Source organism: Macrotis lagotis, chromosome 7 (assembly GCF_037893015.1).
Source record: "Macrotis lagotis isolate mMagLag1 chromosome 7, bilby.v1.9.chrom.fasta, whole genome shotgun sequence".
Classification (NCBI taxonomy): Eukaryota; Metazoa; Chordata; class Mammalia; order Peramelemorphia; family Peramelidae; genus Macrotis; species Macrotis lagotis.
This window is the reverse complement of record NC_133664.1, coordinates 71,800,720-71,823,264: the sequence shown is the minus strand read 5'-3', so window position 1 is coordinate 71,823,264 and position 22,545 is coordinate 71,800,720. Positions and strand designations below refer to the sequence as shown.

Here is a 22,545-nt window from a genome sequence, read left to right as displayed (position 1 = left end):
GAGTGCAGCCAGCTCTGCCTTCCCGGATGTCCCGAGGATGCTCCAGCCTCCTCCCCTCCAACCTGGCCGAGCCTCGGTTTGCTTTTCGGCCTCTGCGAGGCTGAGAAGGGGGAGTGTAGACCCTCGGGGCCTCGGACCTGGCCGGCTCCACGTAGAAGGGCTGGGTGGGAGTTGGGAGAGCGGCCGGAGGGGAGGGAGGCCGGGAGGAAGAGAGAAGCGGAGCCCGCCCGCTGGGGCTTCTCGGGCAGATGGGCAGGGCTGCGGGCCTCCCCCTGAGGCGGGCACCCGGGCCAGTCTGGCTTCCCGAGCAGCGCCTCCAGCGGCCTCCTGCCGGGAGGCGGGCGGAGAGGCGGGGCTCGGGGGCTGGAGATGGGCAAGGAGGCGGGCCAGGGGGCAGGGCTGGTCGGGGTCTCAGGTGAGGAGATTGGGCGAGAGGTGCTCGGCAGGCGGCGCAAGGGGGACGGCTCCCGGGCCAGGGGAGACGCAGGCAGTTTGGGTGAGTGCTTTGGGTGGGCTTGAAGCCCATGCGCCGGACCGTCCTCTCCACCGGCCCCCCTGCCCCGGGAGGTGCATGAACGGGGACCCGCGCCCAGCCCGCTTCTCGGGCGCCACTCTGCCGGCATTTGAACCCAAGGCCCCAGAGCTTCTGCCCACTCTGGGGGGCTCCCGGTCTAGGCTCCTTTCTCAGCTCTCTCGAAGTTGCCCTTGACAGCTCTGCCTCCCTCTCGTCCAGGCGGACGAAGTCCGGGTTTGGGGGGACACTAGGGAGAAATGCTGTGAACTCGGTTTCCAAAACATCCTCCTCCCGCGGGTATTCCCGGCTCCCGGCCCCCGGCCCCCGGCCCCCGGCCCCCGGCTCCCGGCCCCCGGCCCCCGGCCCCCGGCCCCCGGCTCCCGGCCCCCGGCCCCCGGCCCCCGGCCCCCGGCCCCCGGCCCCCGGCTCCCGGCCCCCGGCCCCCGGCTCCCCAGCTCCCGACTCCCGGCTCCCCGGCTCGAGCGCCGGAGCCCCGGGTTATTGTGCGGGAACCGTTTGCGCCTTTGGTGGGTGCTGAGGATGCCCAGTAGCGGCCAGGGGTGAAGCGAACTAGGAAGGGTGCTGGGGTGAGGGAACCGGGGCCGGGGGAGCCGAGGGGCGATTCCCTCCACGCGCCTTGCCTGTTGCTGCCAGGGTGCAGCGGGCGCCCGGGAGGACGCGGCAGAGGTTCCTCCTCCCGCCCCCCCGGGAATCTAGAGACGCGGTAGGCGGGGGGGGGGGGGGGGGGGTCTAAGCTAGGGAGCCAGGCGCACCTGGGCTGGGAGAGCAGGACCAACGGGTGGGGTCGGGCCACAGTTAGGTGTGGACCTGGAGCCAGCCCCCCCCCCCGGCCTCCTCTGCCCTCCACCCCCGGGCACCGAGGTTGGTGAACAATGGAGCCAGTGGGCAGCGCCCCGAGCCCCAAGTCCTCTAGGCTGCCCCCCTCCGTCTGCTGGCTCAGACGCCCGGCCCCCGGTCGTCTCTAGAGGCAGATGGGCATTTTATGCTTAATGATTTCACTTGGTGTAAGTGGACCTGGCTGCCAACCCCCTCCCCGGCTTGGCGGGGTCCGCTCCCCCCCCCCGGCCGCTCTGGGGGCCGGAGAGGTCAGGGAGTCAGGGGTGGGGGCTGCTGCTGCGCCCCCGCCGGCTTGGGTGCGGACAAGCCCCGCTCGGCAGCGGCAGGGGCAGGGGCAGCGGTGGCAGGGGCAGCGGCAGCGGCAGCGGCAGCGGCAGCGGCAGGGGCAGGGGCAGGGGCAGCGGCAGCAGGGGCAGGGGCAGCGGCAGCAGGGGCAGCAGGGGCAGGGGCAGCGGTGGCAGGGGCAGCGGCAGGGGCAGGGGCAGCGGCAGCAGGGGCAGGGGCAGCGGCAGCAGGACTCTCCCGAGTCCCTTGCCCCGCTGCTGCTGCTGCTGCGGCCGCCGCTCCGCGGCTCCCGCTCCCCGGGGTCCCCCGCACGAGCCCGCAGCTGGCAGCCTCCTCCCGGCGGGTCACCGGACCCAGGCCCTGCCTCGCTCGCAAGGTTCTCGGTGCCCTTCTCTGCTCCCTGCCCACGGAGAGGCTGCCCACGGGCTGGCACTGAGCCCCCTGGCCCCCTCCTTCCCCACAGACCCCTCCCACGCTCGGGGAGCCCTGGCGGGGACTCAGAGCCAGACGGACCTTGGGAGAAAAAATCCTGGAGGAAACTTGGTGTGCGCCCGGCCTCCTGTCAGACGCTGGGAGGCGAGCTTAGCGGGGAAGAGGGAGGGGAGACCGGGAGGCAAAGAGGAGGGGAGGGGAGGGGAAGAGGAAGGCGAGAGGGAGGGGAAAGAGAGAGGCGGGGGTGCAGTTTGTGCAACTCGGCTCATCTTTGCCATTGCTTGCTGCTCTCCTTCCCGCAGACACCCCGGACCTCCCCCGGGCGCCAGCTCCTCAGTTTGAAGGGGGTCAAGGAAAGAAAAGGAAAAAAGACGAGCCACCGGATTGTCGTCTCCTCTTCTCCTTTCCTCTTTGGAATTTGGCCGGAGGCTGCCTAGCCGCGGCTCCCTCCCTCCTTCCCTCCCACGCGGAGACCCCCCCACCCCACCTTGGGATTTTTTTTTTTTTTGGAAATGGCCCGGGCAGCGGCTCTTGGAAGAGGAACAAGTGTGGGAAAAGAGAGAGGAAACCGGAGCTAAATGACAGGATGCAGGCGACTTGAGACACAAAAAGAGAAGCCTTGCTCCCGGATCCAGGCAGTGCTCCTGTGGGGCTCGCCTTCCCCCCAGTCAGCCTGAAGGATTGCCCGCAAGCTGCCGGCCCGGGCCGGGGGGAGCCCTTGCTTTTTGACTCTCCCCTTCCCCGTCTGCCCTCCCCGCTAGCTGTCCCCTCCCCGGGTCTCTTTCCCTCTGCTTTCTGCGCCCCGCTGGAGGAGAATGGATTGGGGGCTGCTGGTCCTGCACTGCGCCGCGCTCACGGTGGCCCTGGCCGGCGCCGTCCGGAACGGTAAGTGCCAGCGGCCGGCCGGCCGCAGAGGCGAGTTTGACAGCCGCACGCGCGCCGCTGGGCCCGGGCTGGAGGGCGCAGGAGCCCCCGCGGGGTCGCCGCTCCCACCAGGAGGTGCCCGCGCCTTCCAACTGGGTGGGCACCTCCAGGCGCGGGCACCCCGCGCCTGAAGGAAACTTTGTTTTGGGAAGGGCGGACCGGGAGCAGAAGAGGGGACCGATTTACACCAAGAGCATGTCGGAACATGTGTGTGTGTTGGGGTGTTTGTGTGCATGGTGTGTGGACATGTGTGTGTGTGCGCGTGTCCTCTATTGCAAAGCAAAGCTGCCTTCCCAGATCAGCGCACCAATTATCGCCATAACGTTTCCTCCCAGAGGCAATTAGATAAGATTCCCTTTCAAAATGTTGATAGATGCTCCAAGTTAATGAAGGCTTTAAAGAGAAAACTTCGGAGCCTCTGAGTGCCCCCCGCAGCCCGCAGCCTCTCCTGCGGATCGGCAGGTATCCGTGGGGGGCTTCTGTCATCCAAGTCCGGAGTTTGAATGAAAGTTTCAGAGTGTCCATAAAGGAATGTGATCTAACAGTAAAGGAGAGGCGTCTGTCCGAAAAATCCCCACTGCTCCGTTGCGCTTTGAAACCTCTGCCGCTTAAGTAAATGACAGGCAGGACCCTGTCACAGAAATAATGGTGGGGGCTCTAAGGTGACCTGGCCGTGGGATTGTTTGCCACCCACTTGGGGGGAAGGCTGGGACGTGAAAATCTCTTTCCCGTTAAGCCTTCAGCAATTATTATTAACTAATTATCAAATATTTGCTTTTGCCTGACTTGGATTTCCATCAAAGTAATTAAAAGAAATGAACATCCACTACTTATTGTGGTATATTGTTTTAATAAGAGACCACAAGTGGAGTGTTTTATCGGGAGAGGAATTTAAATCAGGGCTTTATGATGAAAGTTAATCTCTCTAATATGTTTTCAGGAGAAGGCATGATTTAAGCCATAGATTCCCCCCCTCCTGCAACCACCACTGTTTTCTAGCAGATATGCTAGGGAAAGCAAAAATGTGCGAATGTTAATTTGTGACTTATTAATGAACTCCAGTTGGTGGTATCTTTCTGAACTCTCCCTAGCAAGGGCATGGGAGGAAGGGGGAGATAATCCCCCTCTTCCATTTGAATGAGTTGGACTGACCAGTCCTTGGAAATGAACAGCCTCCCCCCCCCACACACACACACACATACACACTATGCATGGCAGACAAGAGAAGCACACCCATGATAGATTTGAAATCCAATGGGAAAGACTGTAGAACATTAGACAGCAACTACAATGTCAAATTTCTTCCAATGCTTAGCAGAGGTAATGAAAACAGAGATGCAGCCATTCAATCAGTTTGGGGCGGGGGCAAGCTCCAGAAGCTGTGGAGTCACCAAGGCCATCCTCTTTAACTTATCAGAACTCCTAAAGCCATGTCCACCTCCTCCCGAATGCCAGTGCCTGTTAAATTAATTCATTAACCTTATTTAGGACTAATGGTCCTGAGTCATTAGAAATTGCTCTTTCTTAATCAACTGTTAGAGAGATTTCACAGAGCCAGGGAGTCTAGCAATCCAGTTATCTTATTATACTGTCACTTTCTCAGAAGTCACAGATTAAAGAGCCTTGGTGGTACCGGGCCCACCTAATCATCTTCTGAAGGGACTCTTGTCAAGTGACTAGGAGCAGAGCTGTTTTATTTCACTCTTTTAACAGATGCCAGATTCTGCCATGTTGTTTGCACTGAGCTGGAGGAGACTTAATGAGACGGGGTCACTTTCCAAGTTCTCTGCAAATTTAGAATAATGTAAGACTCTCAGTAGAATCACATAACAGAGTCCAATATGATCATTAGCTGAGATGTTGAACTCCAGTCGTAACATCGCTTGGTCTTGGCAAGCCTAGAGCTTTTAAAAGCCAAAAAAGAGAAGAAACCAATATAAGTCTACTCCAGTCCAAGAAACATGGTTAGAAACATCTAGTGACTGAGAAAACAACACAATTGATATTGTCTTCTTTCTCTCTAATTTATGGGAAATGATTTCTGTAATGCATGTAGCTTTATGCATTTTTGATGTGCATTTCATCTTTCATTTCCATTTGACCTGGTTTTCCTGTAATAAAATTCTGTACATTTATAAATTCATGCTGAGAGCAAGGGATGCCATTCTCTTTCCACAGGGAATCTATTAGATGCCACATTAAAATCTATATATACCATTACTGAAAAGTTGTGATTGATAGGCTTCTATATTTCACTGGTGTCATACCTGTTCCTCTTCCTTAGTTTATGCACAGATTTTTTTTTATTGCTAAAAATTAAGCATCAGTAAATGTGGCAGCCTTTCAAGCTGAAGCTCTCCAGTAGGAAATCCATCATAAAAAGTGACAATGAAAATCAGCACTGAACAATAAAGCAGCCTCAGAGACTGGTTTATTTAGCTCTTGGCGATCAAGCCAACATTTGGCTTTTGGAAATGATGAGTCTCAAAACCATTAAGCCCACCTTTCTCAGGATATGAGGCTGTGGCTTACCATATGGGGCACCTATACTTCCTGACATTGACTGTCCAACAGTTAGGTAATTAGGAATGAAGCTGTGTGATTATTTATTTTTCTTTCTGCACCATTACTTTGATCTAGTCTCCAGGCCCGAGCAACTTTACTCAGAGAAATAATGCAGAATTATTTCTGGTTCACTAAAAACACTTTGTTCTCTGCTCAGTCTGCATTTCAAGAAACAGAGATAGCTTGAAAGTACTGAGATTTATGAACTGATAAAAACAAAAGAAGGTTTGGCTTTAAGCAAGGTCTATGAAGACTGTCCCCCAATGACCAATGACACAGACCAGGCTTATCATCAAAAAGCAACACAGGGGGTCAAACTACATCTCTTAGTCACCTTCCACTTAGAACTTGTTACTTAATAAGATTACACTTCTTGGAGATAATTAAGTCTAGCAGAAGCCCCCTAGGGACCATGTTAACATCAATTGAGGGGATTTAATGTTTTTAATACTGGAAGATCTTTTTTCATGGGAAAGAACTTTGAAAAAAGAATTCCCCTTTGGTGTACCAATAGTGCCTTTAGAAGGAAACCCTCTATATTTTGCAAATGCTTGAAAGAACAAATGATGATCTTTCTTAGAACTTTTGCAAATGGTGCCTGCAAAACCTGGGGGAGGCATAACCAAAAAGTTTCCCTGAAAAAAGTTAAAAAAAACAACTGATTGATTGTCAAGAAAATTAAATTGTCGAAGTGTCATTTGTAAGGACAAGATCATCTAAAGCATGCTATTTTCATTCCAGGTAAATGTGGTGATAATATAAAAATTGTCAGTCCTGGGTACCTTACTTCTCCCGGCTATCCTCATTCTTATCACCCAAGCGAAAAATGCGAGTGGCTGATTCAGGCTCCAGATCCATACCAGAGAATTATGATTAACTTCAACCCTCACTTTGATTTGGAAGACAGAGACTGCAAGTAAGTGGGCTTATCTGAACGGGGCCCTGTAGCACCATCTAGTGGTCACAAGTGTCTATGGGGAGAGCAAAACTGGAATGGAATGTGGGCCAGATGATTTATAAATGAATCAAGTCTGAAGCCAGACTGGATGATATGTTAGTGGTATGATATTAAGGTTAGTGCTTTCTGAGCTCCAGATCATGCGAAATTGTCTTGGATTTTGTAATCTCCTTCTCTTCTTTTGCTCTAATGTCGGAAGGAGCCTTTACATTCTTTGCTTTAGTGTTTTGTTCATTTTTTTTTTCTTGGAGAGATAGAAGAATAGTAAATAAAATCTCTGACTAGCATTTTCATGAAAAATTGTGAGATACTAAAATTTATAGCAACCACAAACAGCGAGGTCATGCATTTTTAGCAAATCTATGGAACATTTGACTATTTAAGAACTATATTTATCTTATTTATGTTTGACATGGGAAACCATAAATTGTATTGGATGACAATAAGTCACAGAGTAGTAAAAATAGGATAAGTGAATTTTCTAGTAGAGTAAATAATGGCTTTTATGAAGACATTCCAAATATCAGTGTCTAAGTGCAAACATTGATTAAATTGGTTTCTCACATATGGGACAACATCTTTTACCATTTCCAGGAAAGAGTAGAATTTTAAGTGCCTCTACTTAATTTTTTCAGTTAATTTGTTAAAGAGTTCAATTATGTCTGACTTCATTATCAAAATGGCCTATATAGGTATGGCAAAACCACTTGACTAATTAGGAAGGTCTATGTACATTTCATTTCTTTGGGATAATGACCTAGGTCATCTTTTCTGCTTTTTGGTGTATGTTTGCCTTATCCACTATAGAGTAACTCTAGGTGAGATGTGTCTTGAATATGATTAAATCCTGCATTCAGCTCAATTTATTGTTTGTTTATCTATTGTGTATACTTAGCAGTCCTGTCTGTCTTATTCACATTATTATATGCTATAGTCTTACCTCTTGTCTCTACTCTCCAGAGGTGTTGAATTGGTATTCATATCAATCATTTGTGGAATCCAGGCATAGAAATCTTTTTATCAAGGGAGGGAGAAACTATTTAGGTGTCAAATATGTAATGATTCTTGGGGAATGACAGTCTCCTCAGGTATAAAGAACAGTCTCTCTCATAATGTGATGTATGCATTCACTTCAATAAGAAAAAAAATCGATGTTATCTGGGTACATTTATTATTAACTAAATTCTGTTTCTAGTTTTTTGCACACACAGGACCTTTTGTTCTAAAAAAGATAGTATTACAACCTTTGATACCATATAAGATGTATAAACATTCACACCAACAGGATTTTTCCCAACCAATGTCAGAGTTATTTTTGGAACTATATTGTTATAGGGCAGCAAGGGGGAAATGAAGTGTTCTTTTTAATCAAATATTTTGAGTTATTGTAAATATATAGATAAGTCAAAATTGTCAAAGAATAAAATTGTAAGAAAATGTGCTGTAAATAACATTCATCTTTATTTGCTGATCCATCAGCATGAAAAGGATCATAGATTTAGAGCTAAAATGGATCTTAGAGAATATAGTCTTACCCTTCCTTCATCCTGCTACCATTTTCCAAATGAGAAAACTAAGGCTAAGAGAGGTTAATGACTGACCAAAGCCACACAGCTAGTAAGTATCCAAAACAGAATTTAAATCTGGGTCTTCTGGACTCCAGTTCTACTCTGCCATTTTCTTTACCACACTACCTCTCACTTCAAGATATTACCTAAGCTTGAGTTAGGTATAAACATTACAGTGTACATGTCTAGAAATAGCAATTCAGAGAGAGAGTTTTATTGATCAGAATGCCAGGCAACAGTAAATTTGCTATAGTTTGTTCTGTTGGGTGAATCTGTAATACCTGTCATCTATACAACCTGGGTACCTAGTCTTTGACTTATTTGGTTGCTTCTTAATGTCTATAACCCCGTAAATATTTCCTGTAAGAAACCTTTTTGTATCTCGTATAATCATATTATTCCAGTAAGTTACTTTTGGACTTGAGTCTAAATTATTTCCTATTTCTTGATCTGTAAATTATTACCATATGTATATATAACACAGAAATTCTAAAGTCTCTACTTTCTTAGAAGTTTCAACAGTGAAAGTCAACAGAGGGTAATCAGAGAGAGAGAGAGAGAGAGAGAGAGAGAGAGAGAGAGAGAGAATTAGGAAATAGGGAAAATTTAAATGTCTAAAAAGAGATAAAATCAGTGATTTTGAAAAAAGTAAAAAAAAACTGGCAGGACTAAGAAAACAACATCACATAATTGCAGATATTAAGGGAGGGAAGGAGGGAGAGATTATAGAGAATCCTTCTCTCTCATTTTACTGTAAGCCTAGGGTCATCCAGCCAGGACTAACTGAACAGACCAATTTAGGTGGGGAAATGACATTTTCTGAATAATTGCATTTATACTTCATATCTAAGTTACTACCTCTTGACCTATGTGGAAAACTGGTCTGTTGAATTTAGTGGAGATCATATATGCGTGTGTGTGTGTGTGTGTGTGTGCGAAATGTTAAGAAAAAAAGCAGTTTTGTGCCATATTTTGCAATGTTGCTCCTTTCAAATGTGCAGAAAGATCAATCTCTGATACTCCTCTGTTGCCATACAAAGTACTATATTAGTGCATAACAGAGATAATAGTAGATCCTGAAGGGTGGCCACATTTTTCATCTTCTAGATAGGTGGAAGACAGAACTAGTAGTCTTTTGTTGATAATGACTTGACACCTACTATTGTGAAGAATTTTCTTGGTGCCATAGAGGCAGGAGAGAAACAGAAATATTTTAGTAGGAATTGGATTCTTGGGCAAAACTTCCATAGGAATATAAATGATCACAAGTCGAACACCCTCAGAAAGCAGTTGAGATTCTAGTTTCAGCTCTTCCCCTAGCAGTCCTCTGATCTCAAGCAATTCACCTAATCATTCTGTGCCTCAGTTTCTTTACAGAGTTATAGGTTTTCCCTTTCTCTTAAGATCATTATTTAAATAAAATGAGATCATATATTTAGAAGCACCCCCAACTGCTGGTGTTCTTGGTACCTAACAGCCTTGCAATTGGTTTGTATTCATTTTATGTATATTTATTTCTGTTAAATCTTCTTTTCCTCCATAGAATATTGGAATCTTTTGAGCAAGAATAAATTCATTTGTTATCTCTGTGTCTCCAATACCTAGCAAGCTGTCTGGCAAAGAGTAGGTACTTAAAAAATATTAGTTGATTGACTGATTTGGAAAACTAAAAGCATTTTTATTTTTGTTATTTCATGCTCTGAATTCTAATCAGTAACTAATATTTGAAACTTAAAAATCCTAATATTATCCTGAAAATATTGATCTAGAAATTATGATGGTTAGTGGTTTAGGACTATTTTGCAAATTAAAATTTAATGGTATTTCACCAAACAAACTTTGCATGCCATTCTCTTGTTTGGTCAACTTCAGTAATTTTAATACTTTGGACAGTGTGTGATTTTGATAATGTGGGCATTTCCTCCATTGGCACAAATCACATTTTCTGCTTTAACAGATGGTATCATGAGTTATTAAAAAAAAATACTCAGTCCCTTCCTTTAACAACCCCACTCTGAAAAATTATATCACCTGAGGCCCAACCTCTCAGGCTTTGGTCAACAATCCATTGCCAGGATATATCTAAAGCTTTTTCAAACATAGTAGGAAATGCCAGAGCCTGGTACTTGGGTCATCCTCTTTGAGAACCTAGGTTCTTGCCAAGTAGGATTTTAATGGAAAATGAACAACTTGCACACTATTAAAACAGGAGCAGGTGGGTCTAAGATAAAAACTCATTGAGAGCCAAATCAGCAATTTCCATTTGTGGGGATTGAAGATAGAGAAGTAATTAGACATTCACAATAAGCAAGTCAGGGCTAATGGAACAATATCCTAAGGACAAGATTAGTGGGAAAACATTCCGGAAATTCAGAGCTGCAACCAACCACTAGAGTAGTTACAGTCTTCCACTGAACAGTCTCAAGGCTATATTACATGATTGAACTAGGGAGCTGACTTATTTTTTTAAATGTGTTGGGGAGAAGGGCTCACCTTTAGAATCACTCTGTCAACACAGGGGGGAATGGGGAGGATGATTCCCTTATAATCCAGGAAAAATGAGTTGTTAAATTCACTTGTAACATATTATACTTATTAATGACTCTGAGATGGTCTCCAGATTGTCTGTTGGTAGAGTTCAAAGGGGTTTACATCATCCCAGAAAGTTAGCTGTTCTAATTTTTTTTTAATTTGGATATGAGGGGCAGGGGAAGTAAGTAGACAATGATTTCTGACACAGAAGGAGGTATGGAAGGAAGGAGAGAATGGTCCTTTTTTCCTTTTGACACCAGTAAAATCCTGCTTTTGGTGAAGTGACAAGAGACAGTTAAAAGTGAAAGCGGGAAACTGACCCTTGAAGCATCTGGTGAAGCATTTTCATGTCCGCTGTATGTTGTAAATGGCTTTCTGTGTTTACATTAGGTTAGCTGGGTCTTACTCCACTAAGGTTTCCTTTCTGTGGTAAAGCAGACATCTTGAATCTCATAAAACTTTATATCTGTATAATAAACAAGAATGTCACTGATACAGTAGTTAGAATTTATGGAACTTTTCCGGTTTCCCAGCAATGCAAACTATCAGCATGATAATTTATAATGGTTTGTGACAAATGCTGTTGAGCGAAGAGGTGTGTGGTTACATTCAGATCAGATGTCGTCATCTGGGGAGCAATAAAAATTTCACAGACATTGGGTTAAAAACATTAAGAAAATGAATGTGAAGCTCCAGAAGAAAAGACCTAGAGATGGTGGGAGGAAAAGCCCAGTAGTGTTCTTCTTATTGAGAAATTATAGACTTAGAACAGTGTTGTTTTATTGGAAAATATGGATACCAGTCTTGAGCATCATGTCTTTAAAGTCATTCTCCTGTGTAGAAAACAATCTTTTCTTTTATGGAGTGATTACTAAGTATATTTTTACTAACAAATGCATCCAAAGGGGAAAATTTGCATATAGTTCATTTTAATTTTAATTTCATGGAGATTTTCATTAGTGATATTAGAGTTAAATTTCCTTTTAGATCTCTTTTTAAAATCTGAAGTAAAGCAACAGAAACAAGTTGCACTCATTTATATTAAAGAAGAAAACCAATTTGAATTCAATTTGAATTTGACTCCAATTTGAATTACCCATGGAAATTGTTCTTTCATTTCAAGCAACATTTATTGAGCACTGACTATTTACAAAGACCAATATCAATTAATTTAAGAAATGAAAAAGTAAGTCACTTCCCTCAAAGAACCGAGCTATTTAACATTGACATTTTTCTCAATTTAATTTCATTGTATCCATGCTCCTTGACAAAAGAGAACATAAACTTTGGATCTTGAGGACCATATCAATGGATTTCAAACTCTTCAAACTAGAAAGACTTTGAGCCGGGTCCTTATGAGAGATCCCATGTCTGATATCTGATCAACAACCTTACAAAACTAAGAAAAGTTTGAAACCAATTTGGCTAGTTGGCAACACCATTAACAATTCTACTTACTCTGCTTCTAACCCTCTGGATTTTGCCACTGTGCCTTAGCTGGTGACTTAAACTTGCCCTCTGCATCTATGCCTCCTCATCCCTTCATCAAACATATATCCCTCATATCCCTACATCAGACTCTACTCATCCTTGCCCTGGTGAGTTTCTCCCAGAACTTCCATTTTGAGGAAAGGCTCAAGACAACTGTCCTTTATTCCTCTTCCAACTCTACTTCTGATTCTCCTGATGTGGGACCATGTCCCCATATGGATACTTTCCACCTTTCAGTTCCTTTTATGTGTTAAAATCCCCAAGGGCAAGGATTGACTTTTTTTGCCTATATTTATATCTTCAACCCTTAGCTTAGTGCCTAATGTGTGTGTGTGTGTGTGTGTGTCTATATTTACATAGATATAGATATATAGATATATGTTGCTTAATAAATATTTGTTCCCTTGACTTGATTTAGTGATCAGACATTATGTAAATGCTTAAGATAAAGATAAAAGACAGTCCTCTATTTCAAGGAATTCACAGTCTAATAGAAAACACAACATGAAAACTACTTTGTACAAACACAATTTTCAGGATAAATTGGAGATAATCAACAAAAAGAAGGCTCTATAATTAAGGAAGAAGGAAGGCTTCCTGTAGAAAGTGGGATTTGAGAGGAAGCTTGAAAAAAACAAGGAGGCAGAGATGAGGAGGGAGAACATTCTAAGAATTGAAAACAGTCAGAGAAAATGGGCAGAGTTAGAAGATGGAGTATATTGTATAAGGAACAGCCTAGAAGCCAGTGTCACTAAATTGCAAAGGATATGTGGGGAGGCAAGATGAGATGCATAAGTTGCATGAAGATTAGAAGGGTAGTGGTGGGGTTTAAGTGATGAAGGACTTTGAGTGCAAAACAAAGGAATTTTCTATTTGATCCTGCAGGTGATTAAGGAGTCACTGGAGTTTGATAAATAGTGGGGTGACATGGCTTTAGGAAGAGTACTTGCAGAGCTATGAGGATACATTGGAGTGGGGAGAGCCAAAGCTGTAGTTGAAGGGTTAGGTGAGGAGGGCCTGCACCAATATGGGAGCAGTGGCAGAAAAGAGAATGACCTCCAAAAGATGTAAGTAACCTTCACAACAGATTGGTAATAGGGGTTGAAAGTAAGGGAGGAATGAAGAGAGAGACACCTGGGTTGTGGGCATGAATGGAAATTGGTGGCATCCTCACCAGTAATAGGGAAATTACGAAGATGGGAGGGTTTGAAAGGAAAGAGGAGTTTCATTTTGGGACATGTTAAATTTAAGACATGTTCAGGTCATCCAGCACAAGATGTCCAACAGACAATTAGAGTTGGGAGCCTGAAGGACAGCAGAGACTATGGGCATAGGACCCCTTGTTAAATACATATTGTTTGATAATGAAGTAGGGATCCAAGTATCCAAATCAAGAAATTCACAGATGTTTGTCCTTGTAAAAAAAAAGTGTGATGTCATCATAAGGGCTAAGTTTGAAAAATAAGGTACAGTTTTTAAAATTTTGAAACTCTTCTCATAGAATACAATATAGTTTTTAACCACATGTTGATGAATTTTGACAAGTAAATATCTCTTTTTGTCTTTTGTTCGTGAATGCTATTTTATATTTGAGTATATTCTTTAGAACCAAGAGGACAAAACATTGCCCTTTTTTTATGGGACTCAGAGGATGTTTAAAGCCAAATACTTTGTTATTTTCTGTAGAGAGTGTACTTTTAACTCACTGAGACATTGAAACCTTATAGAATGAAGCCAGAAAGTGCATGCTGTTCTTTCTGTAATGAAAAAAAACTCCCATTGGAACATTTCATAGTTTTGGTCAGTATCTACTTCCAGCTGAAACATTTTTGAGCTTCATATGGGTTGCATAAGCTATAGCTTTATTGAAATCTGAACAAAATATTGATTTGGTATCCAGTGCACAGAGAAGTCAGACTCCCCAACATCTTTCTTCATTATCTGAATCCTTCCATCTCTGCATTGGATCTCCAGTGAGTTGCCAAGGATGTGCAATATGAGGGGAATGACATTTTAAAGGGCCACCAGCAGGTTCATTCCAATAGAAAAATGGATGAAGTGGGCAGAGAAAGATCCCTTCTCAGGAAAAGCACAGGTCCAGCTTATTGTTACCACCTGGAGTATAGATATTGCTATTCAGTTAGACGATTACCTGCTTTACTTTTTTCCCCAGCAACACTGATTAAATTTGAGCAAAGCCCTATGTGTATGTAATAAAAATTAATTTTCTTTATTTCTTATTGCAAGCAATCCAATTTGATCATAGCAAAATTTTGAAAATAATAGTCACTTTGGCCGTCATTTTTGTAATTTAAAAATGTGTGTTTATATAAGAGAGAGAGAATGAGGGAAAGAGAGAATAAGGGAAGGGAGAGGAGAGGAAAGAGAGAGGGAGGGAGAAAAAGAAAGAAAAAGAGGGAGGAAAGGAGGGAGAGGGAGAGAAAAGGAAGGGAGGGAGAGGAAGGAGAAAGGGAAAGGAAGAATGAGAGTGGGAGAGAAGAGGAGAGGGAGAAAGTAATAAAAGAAAGGAGAGAGAAAGGGAAAGAAAAAGAGGGAGAAAGGAAGAGGGGAGAGAAGGAGAGAGGGAAGGAGGACAGAGAGGGAGAGGGGGAAGAAAGAAAGGAGAAAGGAAGGAGGGAGAGAAGAAGAGGGATAGAAGAAGAAGAGGGAAGAAGGGGGAGTGAAGAGAAGGAGGGGGAGGGGAAGAGAGGAGAGTGGAAGGGAAGGAGGGAGGGAATGAGAAAGGGGAGAAGAAGAGGGATGAAAAGAAGAAGAGGAAAAGGGGCACTAGATGCCACAGTGGATAGAGCACTGGCCCTGGAGTCAAGAGGATCTTAGCTATGTGACCTTGGGCAAGTCACTTAACCCCATTACCTTGCAAAAAAAAGGGAGGGGGGGAAGGGAAGGGAAAGGACAAAGAGAAACAGAGAGAGAGAGAGAGGGAGGGAGAAAGGCACAAAAGTTTGTTTAAGCCAAATCAGTATACAACAAATATTTCCAGTCTGGTATCTTTTTTTTTTTAATAGCTCCTAAGATAAGGCTTAGATGTGCCCTCCCCTTCTTTTCCTTTTTCCCATATACTCAGTGTTCTGGTGTAATTTTTGCTACTTTCTCCAACAGAGAGCCAACATACAGATATGAGCCTTCAGAATAAACTTCCTAATTAATGCTCTAATACTCATCTTAGGGCTGATAATGAAGTATAAAGAAGAATAAGACACAGGATTAGTGTTCACATCATGTTCCAATGCTTCTTAATTGGGTGTTTGTAATCAATCCTGATTGTGAGAGTCAGGGAGTTGGCAGGAAATAATACCCACACAAAAAGCTTCCCCCCCCCATTTTTTTGTTGGTGGACTTGAGTCTGGTATTTAGGTCAATGTGCAGTAACAGCCTAAAGCCAGAGATGGAACTCTCTGCTCTGTCTGCCCAGCACCCCAAGGTCTTTTATATAGCCTCATTGTTAAATAATATATATTCCCAATAAGGAGCACTGTTATGTTTACTTGGAAGTGTGTTGATTGCTGGTCAAAAGCAGAGAAAAGACAATTTTGGCCTCCATCCACTATCAACAATGGGAGAGAGTTCAGAATTAATAACGGTTATTCTAGTTGGTAATGCTGATTGACTCTTCATTCAACCTGTTAGTCACCACACCCAGGAGGTCAAAATCATTATTTTTCTTTAAATATAAGCTACCATAGAGCATTGCGGGGTGGGGGTGTATCATTATGATTTCCTTCTGCCTTTACAAGTAAAAGGAATTAGGCTGTGCCTTCTGAAACCCCAAGTTTAGTAGAAGATGCTTACCAGCTCCTTTTTGATTCAAACTTGCCTACTACTGTCTAAGCAATACTTCCCACAGAAATGTAAAACAAAACACAAAGCTACAACCTCTTGCAATGATACGTGATTTTTAAATGTGCATGTGTTTGAGCACTTACTTGTGTAAAGACCAAGAACAATGTATAATATTCACTTAGCATAGGATTCTCCTTTTCTTAGGAACTAGAAACAAATTTCTCACTTTCTTATCTCCCCCCCACTGTAATATGATTAAAAATAAATTTGTATTCGTCAAAAGATCTGGATTGATTTCTTACCATTGCCATTGATCTTGAACAAATCATTGAAGTCTCAGTTTCCCAATCTGTGAAAAGGTAACAATAATGCTCTCCCTGCCTGTCTTATTGTGGTGATCAAAGGAGATAGGTTTTATAGAGCACTCTCCAAGCCATAAAGTGCTATATCATTGTCAGCTATTATGAAATTCTGAAGTGTGTGGTATATGTAATATTTATTTGAAGCTGAGTAACCAGGTAATACTTGGGTTAAATTTTTAATGTATGTGAAAAGACCACTTCAGATAATGCTATGGTCTGGTGAATAAAAAGCTAGATGGAGAGACAGGAAACCAGGAATCCCTTTCTAGTTCTGCTCATCTGGGAACCTCAGGCAAATAGTGGAGAAGAATTTCTTCTCTTCCCAGCCACCCATTTGTAAAGTGGTGAGCATGATCATCACCACATGGTGCTGAAGGGGTTAATGGGATGCTGTTTGCCCAGAACTGTAGGTTCCTTGGACAAGTAGGCTCTATGGATGTGTTTTTGAAAAGAAACAGACCCTTGAGAGTGTCTTGTTTTTATCTGGGTTGATCCAGTGTAAAAATGGGAGATCCAGGTTGAAGGTGATTGTGTGCCTGCCTGGTTCTTCAGGGGATTAGACATGTCACAGGCAGTGTATCCAGACCGTGGGGGAAGGATGTCAAGAGCCTAATTGCTCATATTTCTCAGGAGTGGCTGGTCTATGGAGTCACAATTCAGACCACTTATCTTCTCATCTCATCCAAGGACAGCTACTCTAATCGTAACTATTAGGGCAGATGTTATGGATGGATTGGTGTCTGCATTCAGGAAGCTTAGTCAAGCTTGTCTGAAGAGGAGTGGTCAGGGGGACCCCTAGGGAAACACTTCACTGTGCCTAAGGCTCTCAGACTGTTCAGGAGTCTGAAATATGACTAGACAACCCCCAGTGTGGGAAAAGGAGTGCCACAGCAGGTCTTCCACCCACAAATGCAGGGGCCTTTTTGTTCCCAATAATGTTTGCTGCACTACTGTGAATCACTTTGCACCTAAGCCATGGGTCACCCACCTCTAGACTAAGCCCTGGGACGATATTGGGGCCAATTCTCTGCTCTGACCAAAAAAGTCACATTTCCTCAGTTTCCCCTATAGGTTATTACTTTGGGTCAAGGGGATTGCAAAGTTATTATGACACCAATTAAAATTAGCTTCCAAGGCAGATAAGAAACTACACCAAAAAATTATTGTGCTGAAGATGAGGCTGTTTGTGGAGGCTGAGGAAGATGCAAAATTAGATAGGACAGACCTTGTGCTTGAACAAACTCTCATAGTCTTGTAGGGAAAGCAAGCCACCAATATGTACAATATTATATGTACAATATTACATGATTACTATTTCAGAACAAGGTATCAAAGGCTTGGTCTGTTTCTCTCATATGTGGCAGAAATAGATTAAAATAATTGAGAACAACTGAACAAAATAAATAAAAACACAATAAGACATAGCTAGTATTATACTTTAAAAACTAAATCAATGTGCAGCGCACTTAGATCCATATGTATGACTTATTTATACTAGTTTCTATTTGAGTTTGACACCGCCAAATTGTTTTGCCACCATCCATGGTTTTCCTCCATAGCTACAGCCACTATGGAACACTGGTGTTAGTGCCGTCTTCCTAGATGCTACCTCATTTCCCCCATTATTATTCTAGTATTTACAACTGATGTGTGAGTGTTGGTTCATTAAGGTAGGCTGGGGATTTCTATGAGTTGGGAGTGTGCCGGGAGTTCTTTGAACTTCTCTGGGGGAAAAAGTATAGCACTGGGACCCAACATGGCCAGATTATAGAGGTACCATGGCTATTAACTTAGCTGACAGTTACTTAGGCTTATGTTTAAATGCAGGAATGACAGGCTTGTCATTCCATCCCACAACTTTTAATTCATCCATTCATTCAACAAACATTTATAAAAAGACTTCTAGATCAAGAAACTGTGTTAAATACTAGAGATGCAAAGGCAAAAAAATGGTAGTAGAATTCAAGGAATTTACAGTCAATTTAAGGGGAAACAACATATATATATGTATATGCAGCTTAGTAAAAATACAATATAGACAAAAGAAAGGTATCTTGTAGGAGGTGAAGCTTGAGCAGAGACTTGAGGGGAAGTAGACTCTCCCAAAGGCAGAAGAAAAAGCAAGAACATTCTGAATATGGGGGAATACTCATACAAAGGAATAAATCAAGAGATGGAAAGACTACCTAATGTCAAATATGGGGAACAAATAAGCCAATTTGGCTGGAAGGTAGAGTATGGAAGGGAGTGATGCACAATTAGCCTAGAAAGATAGGTCAGAGCTAGATTGTGAAAGGCTTTAATTACCAAAGGAATCAGTTTGGGGTCAGTGAAGCTTATCAGCAGGTGAGTGACATAGCTTATACTCGAAAGACATCAATTTGGCAACTATATAGAGAATGGATTGGGGAGAGAATGGATGCAGGGAGACCAGTTAGGAAGCTATGGCAATAGTCCTGGTGGGGCATGATGAAGGTCTGAACCAGGATAGCTGTATGAATGGAAAAGGGATGGCTGTGAGAAAGATGTCATGGGGATAAAATTAACAAGATTTCACAAGTGATTAGATATGGGGGGGATTTGAACAATAGTGAAAACATGATGCTAAGGTTTTTCATCTGGACAATTAGAAGAACGGTATCTTGCACAGGAAAATGGAAGTTAGGAAGAAGGGTGGGTTTGGTGAAGGTTTAAAGATAGGCTCTCTGTTGGACCTGTCGATTTGAGATTTGTTTGGTCCTCCAAATGAAGACAATTGGATTGTGAATTCCTTGAGGACAGACTTTTGAACAATGCCACTTACCAAATCTCTAATTCAATCATGATTGCTGGTCTTAAGGAGAGCCCCAATATATGATCAGCTCTGTCACCATCAGGTTCAGTAACAACTTAGAGAACAACTTTAACCCTTCATCAGCTCATTCCTATTGAAAATCAAGTCCACCCTTCTCCACTTCACAAATGATGTAAATGGAGGAAGTACCTTAGAAGTTCAAATGTTGTTAAATGAAGTCAGGATTACAATTGCTACAGGAAGCACATCCGAAGGTTTTGTTTCTTAAAATAAATTAAGACTATCAACAATACTTTTTATATCCTTGAAAGGAATCCCTTGTATGTTTTTCAGAAACATAGTTCACCTCTAGACTGGAGACAGTGTCTAGTGCTCAAAATATTATATTTGGCCAGAAAGAGAATCTAACTCATCTTAGATTGCTTTGATTTGATAATTATAACAGGATTCCAAGAGATAATATACAATACTGGGTAGAAAAAGCCAGTCTGTCTCTGCTCCAGATTAGTTGGCAGACAATGGCCAGGACTTGCTGGAAAAATCTCTAAGATTATATCCCAGAATTATGGGACCAGAGAATCTGACAATTAGAAGGGACCTAGCCCAACCTATATCACTATGTTGCAAGTGAGTGAGTGAGCTACCCTGGTGAAGGTCATTCCTAAACAAGGAATTTCCTACCTGATGAAATCATAGGTGCAAACAAAAGAGATAAAACTAAACAAACAAAAACTACAGCATTCTGTTGTTTTTTTTAAGTCCTTGATAGTTTCTAGAGAAATCCACAGCAGATGCTGCCTCAACCTCTCTTTAGATAATAACATTCAGAGACTTAAAGAACTCTTCAAGCTTTTGTTGTTTTGTTTTTGTTTTTGAAGTTTACTAGAACTGAAATCCATTCACTACAATCGGGACATAAACCAGCCCACATTTACCAGAATGGGCTAAGAGCCATTTACCACAGTGGTCATTACAGTAGGAATGCAAGCCGGCAGAGACACTGAACTGACTAGCACAGACATTCTCATTTCAACAGGAAGTAAAGACCACATCAATTTGTAACAAAAAAAAAAAAATCCTAGACTAAAATAGCCATGGAAATAAGACTTTTAAATTATGCTAGCATAGTCTACCTCCAGATATACCTGCCATTTATTAATTACCCACCACATTTCAGTAATCTTTGCTCCTTTCAATCTTTACCATTCTTTCTCCATTACTGGTATTGGCCAAGCTGCCATTGGGAAGCCTGAGGGGAATTCTCAGTCAATTGACTTTGAAGGCAATGCCAGTAGGCTAGGAAGTAGGGAGAAAGAGAAAAAAAAATCAGATTGTGTTAGAGTACACATCCTTCAACTGTAAAATGAGGAGATTGGGCTAGATGATCTTAATTCCTCCCAATTCTTAAGTCTGGGAGAATGAGCAAGGCATCCTGGTTTCTTTTATGGAATCATAGAAACCAATTTGGTCCCCCTCCCAATGGAGTAATATTTGAACCCATTTCTGTTACTTACCTAGATAAACTCTTACCACCTGCATGGATTTAGATTTTAGGATTGGGAGGAAGCAATGCTGAAGGGGGTTGACAGTGCCAAGACACAAGTCTTTATACCAGAATGGGAGCTGCTTATTTCCATAACTAGAAGTTTCTCCTTTCACACAACCTTCTTTTTCTAGTTTGAAAATCCAGGTTTGGTTGGACTATGCATAGAATCTGATACAAAAAAAAATAGTCCACACTTTAGGAAAATATCACCTTTTTGACAGTTTGCCAATTGCTATATACCTAATATTAATAGCTCTTATATAGCATTTTATGTTAACCATTTGATCCTGACAAAAACCTGTGAGGAAGATGTTATCATTATCCCCATTTTACAGATGAGGAAGTTGGGGGCTGAGAAAGGTTAAGTGATCTTGCCTCGATCACATAACTAATGAGTTATTAGTCTCTGAGGTAGGTAGATTTTGAATTCATGTCTTCATGTCCCCAAGTTCATTAGTGTATCCACTGAACTACTGAGCTTCTCCATTAGTAGGGAATATTATTTGCTTTTTAAAAATCTGTTGCCAGGCTGCAAAAAAATCATGGAAGTTTTAACTTTGATCCATATGGTGCAATTCCCTCATTTTACAGGTAAGATTTGCTCAAGGCCACACAGCTAGTTACTGGCAGAGGCAACTCTACATGCCAGATGTCTTGACTCCCATGTCAAGTCCCTCTCTATCATCCAGGGTCATTACTTTCTTATTAAACTGGGCATCTTGCTAACTATAGGTGCTCATTATATATGTGTTGATAGGTTGGTTGAGAAGTCAGATGAAAATCAGCTTGAATGTTAATCTTTTACATATGAACCAACTCAACTATTTGGGGAGTAGGAAGGAGGAGAGAGGTTTAACTTAATCAAAGCACAAAACGCACAAGGATATTCCTCATTTCCTTAGCAAACACAACATTCTGCTGGGTGGTAGAGTCAGGTTTACTATTCTTACTATTAAAAACCCTGTTTAAAAGGCTTAGACAGTTTCCTCAAATGAGTGGCTTAGCTAAATCCTGAAAAATATGCAAAGGTAGCAGTTGGGTGAATGCTTCTTTTTCTATTCTACAGTCATCTCCATAATCTGTCTCCGAAACAAAGGGAGAAAATGTATTAGCATTGTAGGCATATGTCCTGATTGCTGAGTGTTTTCTGACATTTCCCCAACCCTTGGGACTTTGTGTCACAATCCTGTAAACTTTATCTATTGTATATTCATATCTGGGCTGGAGTCCAAACTACCTTTACATAAATTTAACACAAATAATTTAGAACCTTCTTCCTATTCCAGCTGGCAACCCCGATAAATGCACATTTTAACTTCTCAGCAGGCTTGCCAGTGTGAGATTTTTAAAGTGTATTTCTCTGTGGTATTAGTTAAAGCAAGAATCCCCCCCATACACATTGGATAATGTGATCACATCAATCCAGTAAGTCAAATAACAGGTAGGTCAGTTTTCAAGAGGTTGAAGTAATGACCAAGCCATTGGCTTGAGAGGGTCTCCAGACCAGGATGCTCATTCCTTATCCTGAAGAAATTATGTCAGACAGGGATGATGTGAGAGAGAACAATCAAGGATTTTTTTCTGTCTTCATAGGGCATTGTTTCAGGGTCATGGAAATATTTCTTTCTCTTGCTTTTCAGACCCAAGAAAGAAAGAAGGGATAAAATTGATAGTTCTATGAATCAAATATTCATCTACCTGTTGATGACAGTTATCCCAGTCATCAGCAAAGCTAAACCTTAGGATTTGCCTTTCCTTCCCCTTTTGCTATTTCCTCCCCTGCCTGGATAATCTTGTATTCTGGTTTTAGGACATTCCTTAGGGCTTCTCTTATCTCTTCCATGAGCTCATTGAACCCCTTTGGAATTTTTATTTAATCCAGTGATAACTCAGACTTCAGTTCTTAAGCTCCATG

General features: G+C 42.8%; 1 protein-coding gene across 7 annotated transcripts in view; it reads left to right on the top strand.

The window, feature by feature from the left end:
- Positions 1-418: 418 nt before the first annotated feature.
- The window catches only part of NRP1 (neuropilin 1), a 182,440-nt gene continuing 160,313 nt past the window's right edge, over positions 419-22,545 (top strand). For 4 of the 7 annotated variants that reach the window (XM_074193135.1, XM_074193132.1, XM_074193134.1 and 1 more), the window contains exons 1-2: positions 2,330-2,974; positions 6,320-6,494. In XM_074193135.1, the coding sequence (XP_074049236.1) occupies positions 2,905-2,974; positions 6,320-6,494 (245 nt within the window). In that variant the 5' untranslated portion in view covers positions 2,330-2,904. Of the gene's footprint in view, positions 497-2,329; positions 2,975-6,319; positions 6,495-22,545 lie in introns of those variants that run through there. The other 3 variants (XM_074193133.1, XM_074193131.1, XM_074193130.1) reach the window with 2 other exon arrangements.